Here is a 25,966-nt window from a genome sequence, read left to right on the forward strand (position 1 = left end):
TTTGCAGGAGGGTTGCTACTGAGCACAGAGCCCACGACTGGTCACCAAACTGCTGCTGCCTCCCAGAGTCTGGAGGAGGAGGCTGCCAAGAAGCAGAATTTAAGCCCATGTAGGTAGGTACAGATAGCAATAACCAAGCTGCTGAGTGGTGCAGAAGCACCCTTCATAGTCCGACTTGTCACCTTTCAAACTGTCTTTCCTCTGATTTCCATCTGGAAAAAGATGGAGTCATGGGATGGTTTAAGATTTGGTATTTAATAATACTAATAATGGAAGGAGTTGGTTGAACACTATGTATGGGTCTCAGTTACAGATCTGGTGCAAATTTTCACCAGCTTGTTGCCTTGGATGAGGCACTTAACGTGTCCATGACTCCAGTGTTCCATCAGTGCAATGAGCATAGAGATGCCTCACATTGCTGGTGTGGAGTTTAATCAGCTCCTGTCTGTAAAGGACCATGAAGGTGGAAAACAGGCTGTGAAAACAGAAAAGGCACGTATTTCATCACTTATTGACCCATACTGTGATCAGAGTGAACTTTGGGATGGTATCCACCTCTGATAATGGGTCAGCTCCCCTCAGGCTGTGTATCTTAGGGGAAAGGTGAGGGGAATACCTTCTCTGAAAGCTGAAGCCATCTAGACGTGCCAAGTTAAGGTGACTGACTGCCCCAGAGACTTGACGTTATATTCTATTGTAAACCAAGAACTTTGGCAGGGACAGAGGTCTGTATTTTCCTTCCATTTTCACCAAACCCAGCTGATAGCAGTGAGCGCCAAGTTCTTTGGCACAAGATTAGGCTTACAGTACTGCAGGTGTAGAGACAGAAAGGAACTGTTGATAGAGATGCCATCACTGAGCTAAAATTCATCCGAAGAGATTTCTCCCTGCTTTTTGCTCCAGACACATAAATCTTCGTAATGACTGTAAGATAGATGCCATCTCAAAGCAGCAAATGTAAGTGGCAGTAGAGAGTAACATGAGCATTGACCCAGCTCACCCCATCCCACTACCCTCCTCTCGCTGTCATTACGTTCTATGTTTTCCTGCCTGTCGTGGGATTCTCTCTACCACTAACATACTTTATTCTCAGGATTTGGGCATGTGGTGACTCAGGGCGGCAAAGAAAACCTAGTGATAAGGCTGTGACCTCCTGTGCCCTTTCCACTTCCATCCCCTAACGGCCCTTGAGCTGTTCTTCTTACCAGATGGCCATAAAAAGTTCTCTCCTGCTCAGATGATACCTGGAAAACCACACTTGCCTAGGGAGTCGACTAGTGCTGGCTACAACATGCGTGGCTGCGCTCGCGGCAGGCTGCCAGCCAGCCATTTGTCAAGCTGTGGAGCACAGGAAAGTGCTAGCATCTGTCTGCTGGTTAATAAATGGGGGAAGATAAGTTTGGAGGTACATTACCCTTGCTTCAAAGAAGAGGTGTCTTTGTTGGCTCGTAACAAGTAGGATAGTTTTCACTTCCCCCCAAACCACTTATATCTGAACAAACCTAGGAGGAACTGGATTATCTTTGAAAAACATTCGGTTTTATTCTTTGGATTCTCTGCTGCCCACTCACCTCAATGAAATCATAGCAAAGAGTTCAGCAGAGAAGGACACTGTAAATTTCCTTGTGGGTAGCTGCTTTATACATTGGTACTGGTTCCAAAGGGAGTGTTTGTATTTCTGCATTTGACTCAAAATTATGGAAGTTATAAACCTCCCTCTAATAATCCTAAAATGATTTATTTTAACTTATGCATGCCTTTATGTTATGCATGCCTTTAACTCCTGTTTGTGCTCCTTGGATTCTCTTCAGTCCTTAAATACATTTTGCAGCGATTTAATGAAGCTTGCGAAGTCTTACTCCAACTGAAACATGAATTAATGAAAATTTCTGACTCTGAATGTGAAGATATGTGCATGTGCCGTGCTTGGGTCCGCTGTGTGGACAAAGACAAAATGGGCAGTAGGGTGGACAGTGAGACTTTATCAAGTGCTTGACTGATCCTGACATGCACTTAATGGCAAGAGATAAATAGATTCTTTTAATGCCTTAACTGTTAGGACATAGCTGACACATAGATTTATATAGTAATCAGGGCTGATATGCTGCGGTAGTGCAGAGGAAATGCATGCCCATGGTACACAGACCATTTTGGGCAGTAGATATTCGCAGTGTCTTTGTTTCTCACCTATCCCATTGCATTGCAAAGCAGGCTGGGCAACGCCTCACTGGTTTGGTGGTCCTGGCTACTGGCAGAGGGAGAAATGACCCAAAGATTGGTCACACAGGAAACGTCAAACTGGAGGATGCTAAAAACATGAGGAATAATCTGGCATTTGCAAGGAAGGGGAGTCTGATGGGTCTTTTCCATCTCTGACTCCGAGTAGTTGCCAAAGGCTGTCGGACAGTGGATGGGAGAAGAACCAGGTCTGGAAAATGACCCCCCCAGAAATCTACTTTCCTTATGACCTAAATGATAACTCCAGTAGTCCAGCTAGTTGGCTTGATTGGGAAACCAGCTTTTCTCCTTGTTATCCAATTATCCAGACGACCCATGTCTATCTTAAGTGGAGTCTGCTGTACATAAGCTGTCAGCCTAGATACACATTTAATTCCAAAGAAGGCGTAAATTGGCAAAGATGCAAAAAGTTGTTTTTGCTGTTTCAGTTTCTGTCAAACTCTCACTGAAAAAAAAAAAAAAGTCTAGTCACAAAATGTTAGTGGTCAGTGACCTCTTTTGCCTGCAAAGCTTTGTTTTCAAGCAGCTACAATATTTACATTTGCAGTACAGTTTCTGAGTATGTGCAGGAGCTTCACTTTGCATTCTCAAAAAAAAAAAAAAAGAAAAGCTAATATTGTGATTTATGAAGCTGTGCTTCCAGGAGACATATCTCTGACAATATTCCACTCAAACTGGACATGCAGAAATTGCCAGCCCAGGCTAGAAATCTTTCCCTCCAAAAATACTGTAATCAGTAAATCTTCTGATTTATGTATTCCTTCAACAAGTACATTTCTTAAGCTTACAAATGCATGTTGGTCGTTTCTAGGCGTAATATTGAAAATGAGGCTACAATAGGGAACCAAGCCTTTACAGACTGAGCGACAGGATGTTTCCTGAAATTTATCTGTGGAAAATGATTTCTGTGGCTATCCTCTGTTTCTGTCCCACGGGAGTTAAGTGTGCTGAAGCCCAGGAGACAGATTCCGCTTGTGCCCTCTGCCCGTTCCCTCGGGGCTGAGGATGGGATCCATAGCTGTGATGCTGATGTGGGTTCTTCCTACATTGGGCTGTGTACATCCCAGGGACCAAAATTCATGAGGCCCCCAGTCATGTCCACTTAAGATGTAGGCTGGCCTAAAGGAAAACCAGTGGATCTGTCAGTTGGTCCTAGAAAGGAGTTACTAACTCCAGGACAGCAGCGGTGAGCATGAAACGGTGCAGCTCTGTGTCTGCAGCACCAGGGGGAAAGGTATTCTCAACCCTGGGGGGTTCATCCCAGCTTCTCCTCCCTCCTTTGACCTGGGTGAAAAGTTTATCTGTGTGTTAAATCTAGTCACAGCTTCAGGCTCAACTTCCATGTGATTTACCAAATCAAAACCTATTCTCTACATTTTCTCGGGTTAATTACTATAAAGCCCATAGCACAGTAACAGAAGGGCAGATTATTCTTTAGGAGACTAATACAACAGACAGGTTTCCAAGGGAGAATTGTCAATATATAAAGTAAATAAGTCTTCATCACTGCTCGAGGTTATTCTGTCAGGATAGGCACTACTGCAAACTTCCTTTAGTGATAAATGTGCTGCTGCCACTGTCAGACCCTTGATTTTTCTGCCAGAAAGAGCCGCTAGAGCCCAGGAAGCTGTGGAGGTGCAGGATGGGACTTACTGTGTTTGCAGTGTGCGATTCCAGTCGATGCCCGTCTGCTGCGATTTCTCTGTTACAATTTGTTTGGCTGCCTGAACGTTGTACTTATATTCATATCTAATTTATTTTGACAAAGCATACCCAAATCCACATTGCTGCAGCATTTTGCAAGTGGTGGAACTGTTCTGTGGACATGCAAGGAGTAGAATTGCTTTTTGTGGGCACAAAGGATGCATGTATGGGACCATCATGGTCAATACAACCCACAAGGTTTGACAAATTTAAAGCAAGGTGTTAAAAACCTGTCACAAAGTTTCGGTTTAAAGAAAAGAAAATGAAAAAAAAATGTATGGCTGATTTTCTTCCAAAACTCCTGCCAACCTCCAAGTCTGCCAGCTACCACCTGTGGAAAGCCAATGGCACAGCGCTGAGGTGCAAACACTGCAGAGCGCCCTGCGCATGGCCCTTGCAAGAAACCGTCTGGATTCCTTCCAAATTTCATGAACAAACTCATAATGCGATGAAGGAAGCTCATATGTTGAAGCAAACTCTTTAACCTGATTAATGGGATGTAAGTAAGTGGAGCTAATTAGACATGCTGTTAGGGAATAGCCTGTGTGAAACCTGGGTTCGATGCTCAGGGCAGTTGGAATCCTGGTCCCCAGCTGAAGCCATGTGGTTACACCAGCCTGAGCCTAACTCGGGTCTTGACACCTTTGAGCTTTGCAGGGGGACGTTTTTGAAATCTTTATATGAAATTCGTGGTTTGGAGAAGTGAAGCCAAACACTTTCTGGCATGCCTGGCTGAGGTGGGAAGTGTGCTCCTCTGCCGGAGGGAGGAGAGTGAGCCGCTGCCCTCTGATCCCATGCAAGGAGCATCCTTCCTGGGGTTTTTCCAAAAGAGAAAATGTCTGCAGTCACAAGATGTGTTCAGAGATGAGCAGCCACCTGGACATAGATGTACCTGTACGTTTAGTTTCAGGAATAGGATTAGCCCTGTATAGAGTCAGAGCTTCGGTCGGTACCTTTCCATTCCTCCCTTCCTCCCACCTTCTTTCCTTCTTTCCTTCCTCTTCATTTTAATTTTTCCAAGACAATTTTTCCCTTTGCTCTCCTCAGTTGTTCTTAATCCTAACTTGGACATGGGATACAGGGACACAGGACAATGGAGTTTCCCTCTGAAGAGCATTTCTGCAAAGAGATTTCTGCATAGGTTCAGTGCAAAATCAGCTTGGGCAGCAAACACAGTGGTGTATCAAATAACATTGATGCTAAAAGCAGCCTTTGAACTTTCAGAATATTCATCCCTGGGTCAGAGATTAAATTACCCCCTCAAATAAGTCTAAGAGCTCAATCCAGTTCTTCCTACAAAAGGTTTGTTTGGATGAGCCTCGTTTAAAAGGAATGAAAATTCAGGGCTCTTTAGGAGCCACCATTTTTGAAGTGCTGGATAAGGAGAGCAGCGTTTGCATTACGCACATTTTAACATGGTTTTATTCGTTATTTTTCACACACAACATGCAACAACAGCGCAGCTGCCCCGTGCAGGACACCAAGCACTACAATGTGGGCGTCTGGCTCTCCCCTGCCCAAGCCGCTGTCCCTGGAGCAGCCCCGTCCCACAGCCCTGCCAGGGCCAACAAGGGCATTTTTAACTTCCCAACCATTTCCCAGGTTTCCAAATCTGTCTCACCACCAGCCCCCGGAGGTTTTAGTGGAATTTCTTCCAGGTCAAACGTTTTTTAAGGGGGCGGGGGGAATGAATGCTGATACCACAAATGTTTCTGATGTGAATTTAGGTTTGTTGCTGGTTGTAGAAAGAGTCTGCTGATACTTCTAAGGGAGCACTGATACCATGAGACAGCTCTGCATTTCTGCCATTTGATAACAAGTTGATCAACTGCATTTACTTATTATCAATTGTGGTGTGGGGAGATTCCTTTTCTTTTTCTTCTTATTAAATCTAGGCATTTTTTAAGAAATATTTTATTTTTGATACAGACACAGCCGGTGAAGTAGCAGTAAAAAACATCACCACAAAGAGGCACATGGCTTTGAAATGTTTTGGTATGTAACATAACTGTATTGTTATCAGGTCTTAACTTTTGCACAAAGAATATTTCTCCTTGTTCTAAAAGCAAACCCTCTGTCAGCTTTCAAAGGGTTACGTACATAACGCGGTCATAGGGGAACAAAACAAAAAATATCAAAGTGTCTCAAATCATTTCACAAATAACATTGTTCCATTTCTCTCCTTAAATGAACAAGAGTTTCTTTGATTTTTTTTTTTTTAAGTCAAATTTAGGATTCTGCTGTTCAGAGCAGAGAGGTCACAAGGCCCTAATGTATTTAGCATTGACTGCCCTCTCTTGTAGTGCGTCTATTAGTCAGTAATTTGATTTGTACCTATTCATTTGCAGTCCCTGCAGGAGCTCTGAGCTGGCCCCAAGTATAATTGGTGCTGTCTCTATTTTTACATCATTAGATTAGCCCCGACTCCTGGCCACTTGTTGTCTGCGCTTGTCTGTCCATTTATACAACCTAATGTAACACAAAATTCATTACTGATCACATTACTTTCAACTCTGAAGCCAGCTTTGTGATAAACATTTTGTTAACCCTTTCTTGCCAGCACACAGACCTGGGGGATAAATGCACTTTCCCTTTGCAGAAAAATCAATATCATAATAAAACAAAGTGCAGTCACATTTCTAGATTTGTCATTCCTCCTGGAGAAAGAAATGGGGAGAAACATATATGAGATGACTAAATGATGTCTGCATCCAGGCATCTCATGCTGCTGTATACAAAATGAGCTCAGCAGTGTCCTTTCTACTAGAATATAAAGAAGTGACACAAGATAGGGCCAGCACTCAATTTAAAACTTAATTTCTTACTCATTGTTCTGCACGTGTTTTAGCTCTTCTGTGCAGGCTGTAATCGGGTTATGACATTATTGGAACTGGACATTTTTCTTCCAGTGCTTTGTCTCCGCGTAGTTAACAGAGAAACAATTCCCTTTCTCCTGAGAGATTTGTTATTGCATTGGGTTTTGGTTTGGCTTGCTTTGGTTTGTGTTTTTTCCTCCTAATGATTAAGCAAATTAATTTTCCTACTGCAATACTCCAGTATTTCACAGGAAAATGTAAAGCTCCGTTCTGTCTAGCTTGGCTTTGCTCATATATGACTGTTTTGCTGAGAACCTCCTAAAGGATTATGCTTTTTGCATCACTGAGGCTTCTGCTATTGATTTCAAGGGGAGCAAGAGGAAAGCCACGGTAGGTATTCGTTTAGGCCTGATTCTGCAAAGAGCTGAGCATCCTTGCAGCTCTGTTTGCAGCATCACGCCCATGAGGTGATGCCTGCTGTTCAAAGAAATATATTTTGGTGCACGCAAAAGCTGTTGATTTTTAACAGTTTTCTACGTTAATTTTCTGTTTGTACAGCTTGGCTTGGAAATCTGTTATTTTGGGTTTTCTAAATATTTAGAAACGTTTCTCAGTGTTTATTAAATCTTCCTGTTAAAAGTCCAAGTTCTGAAGCCTGCCCCACACCGAGCAGTCCTGCATTGAGCATGGTGCAGGAGACTAGGAGAACACGGGATTTTTCCATCTCTAGTTTCTATAATTACCTTGTTATTCCTTTTAGGAGTCTTTGTGTGGTATTTTTATGTAGGATACAGCTTAAGGCAAGAGTATCTTTCTTAGTAAGTATAAGAGCCCTTGTCTCCCAGCATTTGAACCAGGACTGGTATTTTTACAGCTGTTTTGTGAGACTAAACTTGTTGCAGCTGCTGAGGTGGTGGCGGAATAAAGACAAGACAGTTCCTCTCCCTCCACGCAGCCCAGCAGCCCCAGAGAGCCTTTCAGTATTTTGCTGATTTTTACAGGAGGGATTTTAGGTGTGTGCAGCGTTGACTGGCGCTTGCTCCTAAAGCCTGGCTCGGCTGGGGGAAGGCACAAGTCTCCACTCAGCTCTGCTGCTGCCTTTGTGCCCCTCGGTCGCTGCTCCAGCTTTGCCATCTGAGCCCCAGGGAGGCCAGCACACCCTGAAATCCCTGTACAGCCTTACATGACTCCTGTGACCCTCATGTCAAGGACGAGCCACAGCTCGGGTCATGGCACAGGGCACACCGTGTGCTTGGTGGCAAAGGGCCTGTGGCCAGCTGGACAGCGTGCCACCACCCCACTCCCACCCCGGGGTCCCGCTGTCGGGGGTTGCTAGGCTGAGACTGCTCCCGTTTCTGCTTGCTGCAGATCTCCTGCACACCTTGCATTGACCCTTTGAAAGTTTGAGCCTTTGGTTATCTTCGGATAACGACGTGCGGCCAATTTGCCGGCTCCCCTTCCTGCCCATGTGGAGCATTAACATCATGCTGATGTCAAGGGCATCTACCGTTCCCTGGATTGTGAAAGGATGACGGCCCAAGTCATTGCAAGGTTCTCATAAACTGTGCACTGCCCTCACCAGGGGAGACAGGAGAGGAGGCTGTAGAATGGAAACCCATTTATGCAATAAATTGTTAAGCAGTCAAACGGTTAAATGAACACTTCTTATTAGAGAGATAACATGAATTGTGACTCACCAAACAGCAAAATACGCATTAACACAGCAATAAATGGAAAGTCAAAAGCTAAAACAAAACGTTCCAGTGTGAGCCAACCCTCTGGCCCTGCAGCTTTCAGTCCTCTCAGCCACGGATGCCCCTCTTCTACCGTGGGATCTGCTCCTCACGCTTCAGCATCAGGAGGTACAAGTCCTTCGATGGACTCTCAAAGTGCCACCTCCACCAGCCCCAAGGGCTTTCTCCTCCTGTTCAGATGTGGTATTGTCTCCTATCATAGTGCTGTAGTCTGCAGCCCTCCATCAACTCTCATCACCCCAGCACATTTCTCTAACAGAATATCAGACAAATAGTAACCTGATTTTTCCGATAATCTAGCCTTGCTAGATTATCCATGGTGGAGTCTAACAATATCAGGGCTTGGGGCCGTACCCTTGCATGACAGTGATGTTCACTATCTGATGCTCACAGTGTGTCTAGCAGAGATGGTCAGGCAGAAACCATGATAGGGGGAGAGGGCAGGGGGAAAAGGAGGAGAAGAAAAACCAAGAGGATTTTGGCTGAGGGAGGATCGATGGGGACAGAAACTCCCTGGGGCACGTGCCATGGGACCGGATCTGGTGGCTGCACCAGGAGGAAGCAGCGCTGTGGCCAGGTCCTCAGCAATGCTGGGAACGGTTAGTTCTCCTTGAGGTATATATCGTAATTTGTGGTATGAAAAGATTAGCTTTCCTTCCATTCCTAGCCTGCTGTCTCCCCACCATGGATAGTGTATAAAACAGTAGACTTTTATTCATTAACATTTATGGGAAAATGTTAATATTAAACTGTAAGTGAAAAGCCCTATCTTATTGAATTCTTCTGCTGTGTTATTGGGAGCCTAATTACATTTTGCATTTAAATAAAAACCAGATGACGTTCAGGACGGTCAGGCAAGCATTCTGTAAGTGAGAATTTATCTTGCGATCTGGGTAAACAATGTCTCATCATTTAACAGTTATTATAAATAATGGGTTTTTAAGCACTTTGCTGGAAGTTCATATTGGCTCCACACGGGTTGCACTAAGGGAGAGAGAATTTCAGTGACATCTTCCAGGCATCCGGTGAGAAGGAGTCATATCCTGAGCTTGCTTCTCAAGCTGCAGCAGTTTTCATCCTCCTCTGTTTATTATTGCTCAATATTGTGTGCACGATCGACTGACAAAAGAACTAAGAGTAAAAAAATGACAAAGCGGTTGGAAGCGTTTTGCAAATGGAGAAGCCATCTATGCTGCTGCCCCAGCAGAAGTGGAAGGTGTTCAGGACCCCTTGCAGACGTTCATGCAGGTGGTTGAAACCTCTAAAGGGGGATTCTTTCTGTAAAAATGGTGCTGCATAAAAGTTGAGTGTTCACAGAGAATGAAAAAAGATGTTGAGGCAAAACGAAAAAACAAAAAGATAATAGACCAGCTGCTTTTTTCTATGTTTCTGCTGGTGCCCTCTTAAATTACATCACGGGTAATTACATGCTTGGTAATGTGTGAGCTTATTTAGAAAAAGAGTAAAACTTCTGAAAAATGTAAATAGCTTTTTCCCCACTTCTGATGTTTATATTCTGTGTTTCATTCCTGTCGCTTCAGACAAGGCAGCGGCGCTTTTGTTGCTAGTTGGATTTTAGTCTTTGCTCCGTGTTCCTCAGACATTAGCAAGAGCCTCCGAGGTTTCTCCAAGCAGCTTCCTCACAGTCTGTCAGGGAGACAGGAATTAGGTTTTTGTGCAGATACAAATAAGTGGTAAGGAGATGAATTTTTTAAGCAACCATTTGCTGTTGTGAAAAGATACAGGATTTGGGAATGCCTAATGCTAGATGGTGGCGTGTCACCTCCTGACACGCCAGGAAGCCACGCACGCTGTAAAATGGCTGTTCTGGGATATAAACTGTTTACTGCCTTTTCCTGTGAGATGTGTTTTATCCCATTTTCCAAGAAGATCCCCACAGCTAAAATACCATCTTTATTTATCTATTTATTTGTTACTTCCTTGGTCAGTGACTTTCTCAGTATCTACCCAACACATGAACTCTGTGTTTACATCAAGAGCTGGTGGTGTTGTGAAAGACAAAGGGTCAGTATCACTTCTCCAACTGTTTCCAAAGATGTTTTTTTCTGGGAAGGCTGCAGGCAGGAAGGTGCTGGCAAGGTCAGCGCCAGGACCTGCTCTGCTCCGGCTTGGTGACGCAGCATGGGAGCAAGGAGCCGCGGGTGGCTGGGGGTGGCAAGCACGTGCAGAACCCTGGCTGAGGTGAGCAGGATGGAGATGGTGACGGTTCCCTAACCAGACCCAGACAGCACCGTGCCGGGGAACCCAGAAGCAGTGCCGTGCGGTGTGCTGCAGGGGGCTGCTTGGACGTGTTGCTGTGCTGGTTTTCTCCTAAGGCAAAGCACAGCATTCCCCTGGATGGCATTGCCATCTATTCCCACGTGCCGTCCTGAGCAGCTATTTCCATTGGGCATTTCCATTCCTTCATCTCTGAGGCCGGGTTGTGAGGTGGAAATAACTTTTGGAGGTGTTAATTGAAAGACAAATTAACCCAACAGCCTTCCTCCCTCATCGGCAGCCACGAAGGCAGCAGCGGGTAGGTGGATGGTACAGGGACAGATATCTAACATGAAACCTGGCCTTCTTTTTTGCCTTCACTCAGAGCTACTTTCATCTGCGCCCTTTAAAAAAAAAATCTTTACATTATATCATGCCAGGATTGTGTTGTCTCTTTGGTTTATCTTTTGGAAACGTGGCTGGTCACCCATCAAAATGTGAGCAAAAGAGCACAACGTGAAGAGCAGGTAGTTATATTAACTTCACTGCTAGATGCCCACATACAAGGCAGAATCAGCACAGCTTGAGATGATTTAAATTGCCTTTCATGTGGGATGTGGCCAGAGGAATGCCTTCGTTTGCCATTAGGTCTTTTAGATTTCACACAGGAGTTATCCTCCGCCACGTGCTCATCCACAGGCTGCAGCTCATTCACACGTTTGGCAGTGCTTGTGAGAGTGTAACTAAAAAGGCAAAGTATGTTAGAATGAATACTTGGAGAAATTTTTAAAATGTGACTTTTAGAAAGTGAAAACGTCAAATTTACTTTTTTCAGGTGCCTTCTGGTTTCACGGGAATGACTGCAAACTGCTGTGTTGAACAACTCCATTAACAAAGGGACGAATTAAGCTTCAGATGTCATTTTTATCAAGGCTCTTCCGTATTTATGTCTAACATCAGAATTTTGAGCTATATAAATAAGACAGAGTGTATTAAGAGCCTCAAGCAATCCTGCAAGAGAGCGAGTGCACAAGGTTGGCCTGTTGTTTTTCCAGGCTCAGTTAATACTCAATCTAGGTAGAGACGTGATTTTAAGAGTACTACTGTGAGCTTTGAGTGCTTTGTAAAATTAGGTCTGTGTTTAGAAAATTGGTCTGCTTGAAGCAGTGATGTCAACATAATCTTTAAAATAATTGACTAAATAGACCAAATAAGTTGTGTTTGGAACGAGGATTATTTGGATGGGTTTGGAGTCTCTCAGCGACACTAAAACTAGCGCCGGCAAAATGAAAGGAGGAGACCTCTGCTCCTTAGGTCTCCACCTGAGCTTTTCCGACTCCAGAGCCTTGAACTGTTTAGATGAGCAGACTAGGCTGAGTCTGTGGTGACATCATTTTGTGAGCTTCAACGAAACTCTTATGATTTGGACCAGCTGAGCATCTGCTCTCCCCAAACTTTCAACTTTTCCTTTGAATCGAACCCAAATTCCAGTCCGGTCCTTCTGCTTCCTCCTCAGCATCAATCTGCACTGAGGAGACAGCCCAGAGCCTCTCAGTAGCTTTCCTCACTGGCCCAAAAGGCCGCTTCGTGTCAGAAGTACTAGAAGTTGTGCCAGAATTGCTCTGCTTTGTAATATTATACTTTTAAAATGAACTCGGCAATACGTTTGTGTCAGAAGCACATAATGCACATATGCGAGATGCACACAGAGGCACACTCTGAGCACAGAAGTTGTCCTCCTCCGGAGTCGCCTTGTCTTCCTGACTGAGGGTTATTAAGGAGGCTCAGTAACTGAGGTAGCATCATAAGAGGGGAAAAAGATAAGTCTTAGGCATGAAAGAATCTGCTGAGGTTTGGAGGGTCAGGCATGTCTGAAATCCCCTGTTCAGCATATCCGCGAGGGGCTGTCCAGACCCTGAGGTAATCACTGGGTTTGTGTGTTCAACCTTCAGGCAGCTTTTCCTTACCCAGGCTTTTTGCTGGGACTGTTCGGCCAAGCCCAGGAGAAGAGGAGGGACCCCCAGCACTCCCCAGGTGCTCCCAGTCGTCACGCTCCTGCGCAGTGGCTTTGCTGCAGCCACCTTTGAGACAAGACACCCCTCTCCACCCCGAGATCTCAAGTGGCTCCAGCTCTGGTGGGAAGGGGGATGCTTAGATCCACACATTGTGTCCAGACCCGCTCTGGCTAGAAGCATGGTGGTTTCAGGAATAGGAGCGTCACCTCTAAAACTTCTGAGAAAGATCCAAAGAGTCCAGAGGGTGTAGGACGCAGAGCTGGTAGGTGTCGTTAACATGCAGATTACATTGAATTTGTATTTTCCTTTGTGGAGTCAGAGGCTGACAAAGGGGTCACTGTTGAGCAATCTGAGGCACTCCCATAACCCTGGGAATGAGAGACCAAACCCAGGAATTTTAATACAGTGTTTTCTCTGCAAATGCTTTTGGTCTGATATACACAGATGTGCTGCTTGCGTAACTGAAGAATCAAGTTAATTCTACCTAAATACATTAAAAAACTTGTATACAGACTGGCTTGCACAGGAAAGCCTGTATTACGTATGAGGTATGTTGTAGGATTTATAGTAGCAACATATTGAAGCTTTCAAGGTGGGGTAAGAGGGAATTCCTTTAAACCCAAACTGTAACTGCATATTCATTTTAAAAACTCTTCAAGAATCTTGCACACGGAGTTGTAGGCTTCCATGATACAGGTGGGCTACAGAAATTTTTTTCTATAAGCATTTGACTGTTTTAGCTTTTGAAATTTCGCATACTGACTAAAATCAGTAACTCATCCTTCTGAAGTGCCGTTTATGTAGGAAAACATCCTAAAACTCTTTACAAAAATATACAGCTCTAGGAAACTTGAGATTATTTTTTAAAAGCACTGCAGTCATTGTGAAAGTGCCTATCGTGAAGAATATTCTACCTCTTAAATGCTAGTCCTTTATCTAGTGCACTTTTAACCTTCCATAAAATGCTCAGTCAAGTCTGGCAAGATGCCAAAGTCTTGGGTCTCCTACTCTATGGACTGGAGTGGTATGGAGCTTTTTTGGGTTCTCTTTTTAAAGGGAAAAACAAGCTGCTTGCCTTTGTTTTTCTTTGGTAGACAAAATTCTTTAGAAGTTCATGCATGAAAATGTTTTGTCCGTATCTCAACAATCTCTTCGTGCCTGAAGTAAACCCAGACATTTATGTAAGTTCAGATGTCCTCCCCATTTCGTAAGTGTTAGTTGTTTGGCATCTTCACATTGAAATAAGGCACTAGAAATTAAATCTGTGGTCTCGGCGGGGCTCTGATGTTCAGAAGGCTCAGTCTTCATTCCCCTGGTTCTCTCCTGCCTCCCGTACCTCCTCATCTCCTTGCTAGATCCTGCCACCTTTTTTCCAACATGCCAGGTTTCATCTCCAAGTGCATGGCGTTAACGAACTCTGTGTGGATTCAGCATTAGCGTTATTGTAAGGTAGTTTGACAGTAACTAATATTTTACATAGGCCACTGAATCCTGATTTCAGAGAAGTTGTTCAGGCAGTGTTTGCCAGTCTTTTTTACTTTGCAAATTTAATGTACGTGCTTTTGTGGTGTCTCAACATCTTTCAGGTTGCAGCAGGATGAAACTGTTTTAATACAGGAATTGATTTTCAGTGTTCAAATGCCATAGTGTTACGTTTCCTCTTTTGAATGGCGTTTAAAATCTTTTTTCTCAAACTGCTGGCTTAAAAAAAAAGGAAAAAGAAACATTTCTAGGAGCAGGTCCATCGTGGCCACCCAAAGCATCGCAGGAAATCAGTCCCCGCAGCTGCCTGCGCTGGTTGCCAGAGCACGGGGGGAACTGGCACGGGTTAATGGCTTCTGCAGGAGCGGGGCTGGGGGCAGAGAGCAGGTTTAATTGACTTTTAAACATTATCATGATCATACGAACTTGTAAACATTATAGTAACATATAAAGCTGGGATCCGACTTTCTGTCTATGCTGCCTTTGGAAAGGAGCAATGGACAAATGCATTTGCCCAGAAATTTCTTTTCAGCCATCTCAAATTAAAAGGATCTTGGAAAATTAAGAGCTTTAACAAGTACTTGGTGCTTTTGTTTCACTACAGTTTAATATTAACGATTTTTGCTTATCCGAATACCCAAAAGCGGAGGTTCCCCCGGGGGGGCGGTGCCCCCCTCTGCCCTCGCCGCCGGCAGGTCCCTGTGCGGGGCCACAGCCGCCAGCGGGGCTGGAGCCAGCTCCGCGGGTTCTCGCCTCGGAGCAGCCGCCAAGGGTGGTGGAGATGGATTATAATTAGAGCTCCCTCGTTAGCATAATTGCATTTCATAAAAAAAAAAAAAAAAAAAAGAAGAAGGGAATACCCAAGAAAAACCTGCAACTGCAGTAGCAGTAATGCAATTTCCAAGCCTTTGTGTTAGGGGCGGTATTTCTGCGTCCTGGTTCGGTTTACGACCTCACATCAGCTTTTGAGTCGTTTTCTGCCTTGGGCTGCACCGTGCCCATCCCAGGCAGCGGCACTGGCTCCTGTGGGGACCGGTTATGATGTTCGTAGTGAATGTTCATGCAGAAGTAGAGCCAAAAGTGTCCAGCTGAGTTTGGGATGTTGTCTAAACACTGAAAGATGGAGAGCTTACGTGTAAAAGTGCGTGTTGGCGTACAGGGGAGCAGAAGCCGCCTGTCGGGGGCCGGGGTGAGCTCCTCCGGGGAAGCACGTCCCGCTCCCTTCGACAGCAATCAGTAAAATAAAAATGTTTAACTAATCCATTCACTGGGGAGCGTTGTGTAAATTACAAACAGTTTAAGAGATCCTCAAGACTTCCATTGTGTTAATACAAATTGCCTTTTAGTGTTCGCTTTATATAGGATCCTTTTGAATGAGAATCCAGATGGCAGAAGCTACATAATTATTATTCATTACAGTTAATAAGTAACACTCGGAAGCCCCAGTCAGCTTTGCAAATCCCCCCGTGATAGGCATTGTGCAAATGCAAGGGGGAAAAAACAGTCCTTGCCGCAGAATATTTTAGGATTTCGGTTAAAGACAAGAAGGTATGAAGGGCCCTTACGTTTGCCTGCCCAGGAGCACAGACCGGGCTGTCATCCTGAGAGCTCTGCCTGCAGGGAGTCTTCTCACTTCTCCTCCAAATGGAGGAAATTATCTTTGATTTTAAAATGAGGCTCTAATTTTGGCCTTCTAGCCATTCATTCAAAAGCTGCTCATGGCTGAGGAGAGGTGGTTTTAGTGAGCAGCACCTTGTTTCTCTTCCCCGCCACTGGAAAGGCCTGTCTTGCCATCCTCATTTTGGGGAGGGGGCAGAGCAAGTTCCCGCGCTCACAGCCCCCTTGGCGCACGGCAGAGCCCGGAAAGCTCCCCGAAACAATTGCCATGAATGACAGAAATGAAATCGAGGAGATTCAAGCCCTGCTGGCCATTACCCCACTTCCTGCATTCCTACTTGTTAATTGTCTAATTCCTAACGAGTCTTCAGGCGTCTGATGGACTTTCTGATGCGTGCTCACGCCGACGCTTCCTTCCCTCCCCTCCCTGGCCTCATCCCTCGCCAGAGACCTTGTTCCTTTAAAAATGCCATCCTTAAAAATCAGAAATACTCAGCCCAGCAAAAGGAAAAGGGAACTTGACATTAGTTGAGCTTGAAAGGCTTGGTGCTGTGAAAAGTGACTGACGTGTGAAAAGAGGCTACAATTAGTTCTTTCCCCGAGCACTCTCCCATTCAGTCCAGGGTCACTCCTTCAGCGAGCTGCGGCTTTGAGGGTAATGTGTTGTGACAGTTTGAGATGATGAAGAATAATTCTTGTATTCAGAGTTGCTGCCGCTTCCCCGCTGCCCTGACACATCAGGCTGCTGTCATTGTATCATTTATCCCGGCTGCGGCTCCGCCGGGCTGTGCGGGAGCCTGGGCAGCCCTCGGTAGGTAAGAGGAAAGGGTCAGCTCTTCCAGCAAATGATTTTGGAGGATATTTTGAAACTGTGCTTAACGGGGGAAAGCAAACAGAGAGAAAGGAAAAACCATTAGAAGAAATAATGCACTGGAGATGAGATTTTTGAGTAGACATAAAGGAGATACCACGGCTTCAAGTGGACCACTACAGAGAGAGCACGAACAAGAAAGGCAGCATAATTTATGAGTGTTCCGGGCAAAAGAGAGCTATATAGATTTTCTTCAGGCATTGAATTAATGCGCCACATAAAATGGTTTCACATTTAAGCTTGGCAGGGCTTTGTACCTTTCTAGATTTGATGGGGTCCTTTGACAGTTCCTGGAGCTTTCTGGAATTGAGGGTGCAGCCACCCTGCTGGACGGGGGACGGCACCGCTCCCCCAGACCTGAGGACAGCAGGCTGTCCACAGAGCAGCTCCTCCTCCTCTTTTTCCTCCCCTCCGCCTTGGCAGCCAGCTTGGGAACAGTGGAGAGTGCCTTGGGCAGCAGAACAAGGGACAGGACCATCAGGCTGCAGCGTGGTGTTTGGGAATATTAGCAGAAAGGAATGTTTTGTGGGAGGTTTCATTTTCAATTTCTCTTGCAATGCCACAGGGAGGCTGCGCTGGTGCCGGTCTGCGGGCAGGCCCGCTGGAAGTCACGCCAAGCAGAAAGCAGCCAGCGTTTGCTTCGCAGCACCTTTGATGCCCCGTTGTTCTCCAAGCAGCATCGGTGCTTCCGCAGCCCCCCAGACGTGCTGCGACGTGGGAGGGGGACAGCTGCCCCCCTGGGTGGGCTGGGGACCCTGGCCGGCCGCTCGCTGTGCCACCTTCCCCCAGCTCTCAACGGCAGCTCCTGCCTACACCGGCAGCGGTGAGGATCTTTAGCGCTGCTGCCTTCACCATGGCGGAAAGCGTGTGTGCCCTGAAAATCCCGGTTATTCTGGGACCCTGGGTGATGCCAGCGGTGCCCATTACTGTTACCGTCAAAAGCGCAGGCAGGGCTGTTCCCAGCTCCCCTGAAGTGACTTTCTCCTCATGGCTTCAGCAGATGTTCCTGCTCCTTCGTCTTTTTTTCCCCCATCTTTTTTTTTGTTTTGTTTTTAGGGCAGTCAGGACTTTGTGAGTTGTTTCCCCCGGGGACATGGGCAGGTTTTAGTATTTACGTTTCCAGTATTAGCATTTATTTGTATTTGTGTTTGTTTTTCACGGGCTTTTGAAAGCCTCAGGGAGCCATTTATGGGGCCAAAATAATGCAAGTGCTGGTCTTCTCACAGTATTTCATTTCCTTCATGTTGGAAATGCTACGAGAAGAACAGGTCTCATGTTATTTTGACCCCATAAATAGCTCCCAGAGGCCCCTTTCTTCCTTCTCCCACCCACCCTCCCCCCAGATCAAATATTTAGGTTTCTGCAAAGCCTGACTTCTCAACCCTGGTTATCTTGCTTCAGCAGAAGCAAATTGCAGTTATTACAAAATAGCCAGAGAGTCTATAAGGCCGAATGGGTTTTATATGATGCACAATTTGTTGGCTACTGTACAAGTTCATTAAAGTGTATCATAAGAGGTTGTTTTACTGGTACATTTAAGGAAGTTAATACATCTCGACAGTATATGCATGGGGGAATGCAGATACAATAACCCTCAGACATGCTGGGGCCAAGTCCGTTCCTGGCGTAAGTCCACTGAAGTGAACGAAATCTCACTCGCCGGGCAGCGCGTCCTGCTCTGCCAGCACCGTGCTGAGCCTTGGTCCTTCGTGGCCGACACTGCACCAGGCTCTCCTGCCGCTCGCCCTCATCTTCCCATAGGAGGATCCTGGTTTTTGCTTCTGTCCTGTGTTTTTTTCAGCAAGTGTGTTCCCCACACAGAGGACATCAGGGGTCTGACCGGTGGCGTGACACGTCTTATTTAGGGCTGGGAAGTATTTCACCTTCTTTCAGCTGTGCCGCAGGGCTCGGCTGCTCCGTCCCGGGGCAGTGGGAGGGCAGCACTGCCTGCACTGCCTGTCTGTAGGCACCTGCCTCTCCTGATACCCAACAGACCGAAGGCTGTGATGGCTCCTTCCGCACTTGTTGGGTCCATCCAGGCATCGGGTCTATCAGAAATCATCCCCCAGTTTTTTTACCTCATAACAGGAAGGGTGTCCCCATGTCGTGGAGCTGTTCCCAGTCTGGTATGAGCTTCCCATGGGGATGGCATCAATGTTCCTGTACATATGCCCTGGTCTGCTGGAAGGTCTGGGAGTAAAGATAATAATTTGCGTTAGACTTTTTTTTTTTTCCTAATTATATTTTTTGTTAATGAAACAGCTGGGGAAAAAAATGGACTAATTTGGGGGAATGTAGGAAAACGTGCTGACTGTGATCCTAGGGGTCATACGTGCAGCACAGGTAGTCCCTGGTGACCGTGTAATGGCTAATTGCACATCTCGCGTGACCCAGCCGTGCACGAGAGCCAGGCCCGGGCGAGGGCAAGAGCCCAATTTCCTGAGCACGGCAGTGCTTTCTGCTGCAGCGGTCAGGAGTTTTACAATGCTTTCTTAGGTATCAAAATACATTGCTCGTCTGCCTCGCCGTATAATTAGTTCCAGAACGAGCGGGTTCGCAGCGCGGGGCTGTTTGAGAGCGCCCGGACTCGTTTGCCCGGAGGAATGTGTGCTTTTACCATCCGCAGCGCTTGGGATGGCAGCTGGGATGCGGGAGCTCCCCTGGTTTTTAGCCTCACCCCTTTCGAACCCAAAGTGGGCTCCATGCAGGCTTGAGGGCTGGAAAACTTCCCCTCCAGTTCCTCTTGAGCCTTTGCCTCTCTTTTACCCCCTCTTTTGTCCCTCTCCTTTGCTAACTGAAGGGGTTTACGTGCCTGACAGCAGCAAGGGGAGCAGCAGGGTGGGAGCAGCGGCGGTGCCAAGCCGGAGCTGTGGGACCCCAGACTCCCCAGCCAGGCCCTGCGCCCACCGCTCTGCCTCCCCGAGTTGTCCATGCCGTTTTCCTGGCTGGCATCAGTCTCTGCAGTGCCACCCCCTGGCAGTCCCCGCAGAGGTGACAAATGCTGCCGGCTGCAGAAATCCCACAGCCCCCAGAAAGCCACCCGGCAAGCCCGAATTCCCCAAAATCCCATCCCGGCATGCGTGCGGTCCCGCACAAGTCACCGAAGGACAGGCAGGAGGCGGCGTGGCCAAGGACAGGCGGGAGCTGGCAGGCAAGAGCTTGGCCCCACAGCCCAAGGGGCAGAAACGGCCACGCAGGAGCCACGGGGAGACGTGCTCCCTTACTCCTTCTCTCTCTCTTCTTTTGCTACGGTTACTGAAAACACAACATTTGCCTGAAAATCAATTATAGCTTAAAAAGAGAGAGCGAGCGAAGCAGCCCCTTGAGGAGTTCAGCGGCCCAAACAGTGTTTGGGGGAGCCCCAGCCTGCCCAGTGCACCGATGGCTGCCCAGCACTCGAGAGCTCTGACGTGGGACATTTAACTGAAGCCAGCTGTGTGCAGAGGGAGATAAAAGCCCCAAATCAGACAGGATAAGCGCAGTATTAGTGTGGGATACGCCACTCATTTCTGATTTAAATTACTGTTTTTACTTCCTGAACTCATGGGAGAGTAAGGATGTGAGGAAAATGAAGAGGTTTAGACATGGACATTCCTTCACCGAATACTGGCGAGAAATGGTGATTAATAGAGCTGAGGTCATTGTCATCGCCGCTTGTAGGGTGACCGGTTTCCTGCTGATTTGTTTTTCGTGTATCCCGGGCGGATTATCTCCATTGCAAGTTACCTCCATGATCAAGGATTAAATCCCTGAGCCCTCGTTTGCTAGGTGTGCGCTCGCCTGGCTGCTGTCCCTGCAGTGCCCAGGTAGCAAACAGGAGCTGTGCGGTGTCCGAGGATGCTGGGGCAGGATGCTTTTTTGTTTTAGCAAAGAACTGACTTTCTGCTTTTGCCGTGTGCTTTGTGGATAGGTATGTCCTTATCATGGAGTCCAGTTGCAGCAAAAGGACTGTGGTGGTGTTTACAAAAGGTTAAATATCCCGGCGTGAGACAGAGGTGTGCAAACAGCGGAGGTGCAGAGAGCAAAGCAGGCACCGCTCCTCCAGCTCCGACACCTGCGGCTTCTTGCCGCCCCCATCCAAGCAAAACTCCTGCTGCAGGAACAGGGAGAGCGGCCTGTCTGCTCGGGGGGGTTGCCCCCTGTGCCTTACATGCACGACACCGCAGCGCGCGGCAAAGGAGGGCTTTTTTTCTTTCCCCTTTGGCAGCAGAGGAATGTGCCCAAAGCTCCTATCCCCGTCCCGTCCCCTCCAGCGCAGGCTGCGCAGAAGCAGCCGTCGGAAGTCGCACCCCGGGCTGCGCGTTGCAACTCGCCAGAACATTTCGTGTAGCCTGTCACCGCGCGTCCGGGAGAGGATTCCTGTCGTGTACGTGGGGCTCTGCCTAATCTCACCGCTGCATGCCACCGCTGAGTGCTGGCCGGGGTGATGCTGCCCAGCGGCGCTGCTGCACGCTGCCACTGAGTCAACTGTTGGGTTCAAGTGGCTCACAGAGAGGCCACGGTTAGAAACGATGCTCTGCACACACAAAAATGCTCGTGTTTCGAGATTAGGGAGCAAGAAAGGCTTTGGGAGGTCAGCGAGGGGAGATGTCTGGATGTATGTGACCGGGAGAGGGAGAGCCACGGTCAGGCCTGCTTTCTCTTTTGCTTTGAGGCACAGCTCAGGCACATAGGAATGAGGATATTTTCTCTTTGGCTTGAAAAAGCAGAGTTATTTATGTCTGTCTGTGCAGGATAAAGGGTTGTGGAAAGTCCCTGGTGTTCCCAAGGTGGAGAATCACAGTGGTTATGCACCGCTGGTACGCACCACTGGTGTTGCTGCCACTCCCCCTTCCCCACCATCTCAGCAGCATTGCTGCAGAGGAAAGATGTTTCATTATCTGCCACCATACCCTTCACATCCTACTTAGTTCAGCCGTGAGCATCCCCACTATCGAGTCCTGACATGTCATAAGTCAGCAGCCTCATGCCCAGGAAAGGGGCTGCTCTGCCGGGCAGTGTGTAATGTCTCCGTCCAGCTCCGCTTTGGCTCAGCTGAGCTGTGAGCCCGGCAGAGAAGTAGAACCAGGAGCTGGGATGCCTCTGGAGTGATTCGTCAGATCACCTCAGAAAAGATGGATGACGAGCAAATGTTAGAGCAATGACACAATAAACAGATTTGTCAATAAAGCGGCCGCTAATGGCATTCCGGGTTTATCTGAAATGCTAACCAGGACCTGCTCTCTCTTCTTGCAGAGCTTCAGCGAGAGGGAAGCATAGAGACACTCAGTAACAGCTCCGGTTCCACCAGCGGCAGTATCCCACGCAACTTCGATGGCTACAGATCGCCCCTCCCAACTAACGAAAACCAGCCCCTCAGCCTTTTCCCCACGGGATTCCCTTAAATTAACCAAACATCCAAGGAGAGATCCAGACAGGGTAACGAGCCACCTCTCCGCCTCAACAATCCCGATGTGTCTGTCACCTGCCAGTTCACCGCTGTGCTGGATGGTTCTTGTTACCCTGATAAATATTGATGACTCTTAAACCTTCCTGAAACATACTCACAAAATCTTGACTTTGTGTTCCTGTGCAATATGAAGAGGCTCTGTCTTCAATCCTGATAGCTCTGCGGCTTCTTTTTTCGCTGTGTTCAGGAAGAGGTTCGTTGAGGAGAAGTATTTCTAAGCCATTTTTGGTCAAGCACATGGTTTCAGGACCGTTCTCTGCTTTTTCATGTTGAGAGATGAAAGGAATCTCCGTAACTCAGAGGAGCTCTTGCCATTTGCAAAAGTGCCGAGCATTAACGAATGAACTGGAGAGACTGGAAACTGGAGGACTTTCTGTAGACAGGGTTGATAATATTATTCCTTCCTCGTTGCATCTCCTTGCTGCCCTCCTTCCCCACTGATACTCATCGATGCCAGGAGTATTACAAATGGAAATGTTTCTTTTTGTTCTTTGGAAGAATTATCTCTATTGCTCCGGTTTTCTTCTAGTCATGTATTTTAGAAATGTACTTAATTGACTAACTGCAGTCACAAATTTCTCATATTTGGTTATAAAAGTTGTTCATTGGAACTCAGATAATCTGTCCAGAAATGCATGTGTCATTGAATAAATCTAAGTTAAACAAGAAACGTTCATGGAGTGTTACTGGGCTGGCTGTGGGCTTCGTCTATCTTCCTGGACCAGACTGTGCACATATTTACTAAGTTGAGGGCTTTAATTAAAGCCATCAGTGGATGTTATGCAGCCAGTCTAGCTTGGTTTTGCCTCCCTGCTTTCTCATCCTGGTGTGCAAGGACAGGATTTTTAAAAATTAGAGACTTAAGTGGTGTGCTTTGCACCCCCTTAGCCCCTCTGAAAATCAACACCCATCTGTGTTCAGGCGTCTGACCCCAGCTCCTTGTGTTGGTTGGGGCCCTGCTTCTTCGCCCCACTGATTTCGGTGGGACAAGGACCAGGTGTGCTGGAAGCAGAGGCACCAACCTCCTTCTGCTGTGTTCCAGGATCACCTATAAGAGGCTTTGCAGAACCCACGTAACAGCCGGAACCGATATTATATACCCTACTGACCGTGCACAGTCAAAACTAGCACCGCATAACTCTGCTGATAAAATAGTCATGGGCTCGCACATAGTAACCACATGAATTCCTATATCTCAGCCAACTTGTGTCAGGAAGCAGAGAGTGAGATGGGACTGTCAGCTTATGAAATTTCCTTCCCACTACTTGTTTTTAATAGAAGCCGTTTGAGTCATGGCAATGAGAGGAAACTATCTAAACCCACAAATCTTTTTGCACTCTTATAGCTTAAACCAGCCACACTGAGTGATACAGAACCGACCACCCTCTTCCTACTGTATCCCTAAACACCAAATACCAAATTTAGTCTTGGACTTGGTTTTTTTCATTTTTAACTGTAACGCCGCAACTCTGGATCTCAGAAGCTTTTTTTATTTTTTCCCCTCTCTCTCCAGGCTTGGAAACCACTAATAAAAACTGAGAGACTGCAGCAATAATTTCAGTTTCTTGCTTGGTTTTCAGTCAGTCCTTTCTCAAGCAAAAAAAAAAACTTCCTTGAGATGAAATCAGAGGAGAGTTTGCCCCTAAGTAAGTACTCACAGCTCCATCCCGCTGGCTATATCTGCCGTAGCGCTGTTTCTTTTATGTCAGTAAAATAATGGCTTCAAGTAAGGGGCTGAGGGTAGGGTTGGCACTGTGGACAAATGGGACTGCAGGGTCAAGTCAGTCCACACCAGTCAGGATTTTTAACACAGTTCAAGCCAAGGTCAGCTCCAAAAGTTCAAACAAAATCCAGATTAACACATACAGAAGGGATTGTGTTGTCACCGTGATGCTTGTTTCCTTTCAGGCTTTCCAAGGAGCAGCCGTAAGGGGCAAAGTTCTTGCAAAGGAAGGCGACCGCTCTTCTCCCTCCTGCCTCGGACAGCTTGGTTGCTGGTTCTTGCTGAGCACACGAAGTAGGATAGCGCCTAACGCAGAGTGGTGTCATTGGAAATGTATTTGTTGTTGGCAGGCATTAAATCACTTTTTATAAGTGCTGCAATACGGCCATGTGGAAATTCCCAGTCTGCAAGAAGCTCCTTTGAATCAGGATGTTTTGTTTAAAGGGGGGGCGGGGGGAAGCCCTACAAACTGGGGCCGTACCAAAATATTTTCAGTCTGGTTCATTGAAAAGAATGTCCTAAATTCCCCACTGTTGATAGCCCCGTGGCCAAACTGTTAAGAAAGCCTAGAGCTTAAAAAAAAAAAATTTTTTAAAAAAAAAAAAAAGCACTGCTATGAGGTGGCTAATTTAACTTTAGTTTGATACTTTCACAGATGACCCAGCAGAATAACCACCGAGTTCCAGCTCTTCAGTGAGCCCGTGAAAGCCAAGTGTGTTGCAACGATAACTCTATAGGGTCTGATCCAGCACATCCCCGCGGTGTGTGCCTGGCTCCCAGCAATGGCCCCTGCCTTTAGCACACACACAAAAGCCCCCATTTCAACTGGGTGCTTTTCTGCAACAACACCTTTCCTCCACCTTAACCTCAGCAGCGAGGTACCAGCCCAGAATATTGCTGCTCGTTGATGATGTCTAGAAGCTGCTCCGAAGGGAGGTTTGCCCCTGACTTTAATGCAATCAGGTTTTCAGTCTAGCGACCTGATCCAAAGCCCACTTAAAGCAAAAAAAAACCCAGAGGCTCGTGGTCTTTGCAGGGTTTTGGACAAGTGTCTCCCGTTGTTGTAGAAATAATCCAGGTGAGTTTCTGAAACGATGGGTTTTCAATCGCAGCAGCTAGCAGGCGGTCACAGGCAGCCCAGCAAGAATGTTGTGCCATGATATAAACCACTGGCTCAAAAAGAGCCCAAAAGACATGCCGGACTTGCAGGTTTTTAAACTGTTTCCAGTAGTAGTAAGCAGTGGCCTCCTGCTGAGTTCAAAAGGCAAAACGTCTCATTTAAAGCGGGGCGGACTGTATATCACTCTGCGCATAAAGTGGAGCTCTTCTATTAAAAGTTGAGTTCAGATTTCATGAATTAACATGAAATACTGCTTTCTTATCCTACCCTGGTTTCTGTAATAAACACACGTATGTAGCGTGCTTAAATCATGGGAGGGGGAATGTTTTACTGTTTGAAAAGAAGTGGAAAGTCAAAGGTTCTCCAAACATGACAGCTTGAAGTTCAAATGAAATCAAATCTCAGAACCAGTCCAGCGCCTGGGCATAACCAGTGGGGCTGGTGTTTCCCAGCGCTTTGCAGAGCACGTGGGGCTCAGGCTTCGTTTGCTTTGCGGACAAAGCCCAGTTCTGATGAGCTCCGATGGAGGATGGTGCTCTGCCCAAACAAAGCTGACAAACACCATCCTGCTCCCCATCTCCACCACCTTCTGGTTGTCCTGCCCTAAGCAGTGTTAGCGAGCCCGAGAACAAATGTTGCTGGCAACGAGGCTGCGAGAAGGCAGGCCAGCAAGGGGAACCGACCGAGGGCAAAACACGGCTGAGATCTCCGTCCTCCTTCCTCAACAGAGCGCTCGGAGGAGGGTTTTGCTGCAAAGTGCAGCTGTGAAATCCCTGAACGCTGCTCCCCCTCCTCTCTGCCCCCTCCGAGCATGGGGGTAAACACCCGGGGCTTCCTTAGTCACTTTTTGAGGATCCAAGCTGCATCTGCGCCGCGTCTCTACATTTATTTTCTTGCTTCTTTGCTCTGGCTTGTTGCTGAGCAGGGTAGGAAAGTTTGCGCCATTTCCTGTTGTCTTTC

General features: G+C 46.8%; 1 protein-coding gene across 1 annotated transcript in view; it reads left to right on the forward strand.

Moving 5' to 3' along the window:
• Positions 1–22,310, forward strand: part of BCAS3 (BCAS3 microtubule associated cell migration factor) — a 368,528-nt gene extending 346,218 nt beyond the window's left edge. The window contains exons 25-26 of the mRNA XM_086475025.1: positions 5,872–5,937; positions 21,950–22,310. Coding sequence (XP_086331151.1) covers positions 5,872–5,937; positions 21,950–22,098 — 215 coding nt within the window. The 3' untranslated portion in view covers positions 22,099–22,310. The remainder of the gene's footprint in view (positions 1–5,871; positions 5,938–21,949) is intronic.
• Positions 22,311–25,966: the final 3,656 nt, after the last annotated feature.

This window comes from Leptosomus discolor, chromosome 18 (assembly GCF_034619465.1).
Source record: "Leptosomus discolor isolate bLepDis1 chromosome 18, bLepDis1.hap2, whole genome shotgun sequence".
NCBI classification, from domain to species: domain Eukaryota; kingdom Metazoa; phylum Chordata; class Aves; order Leptosomiformes; family Leptosomidae; genus Leptosomus; species Leptosomus discolor.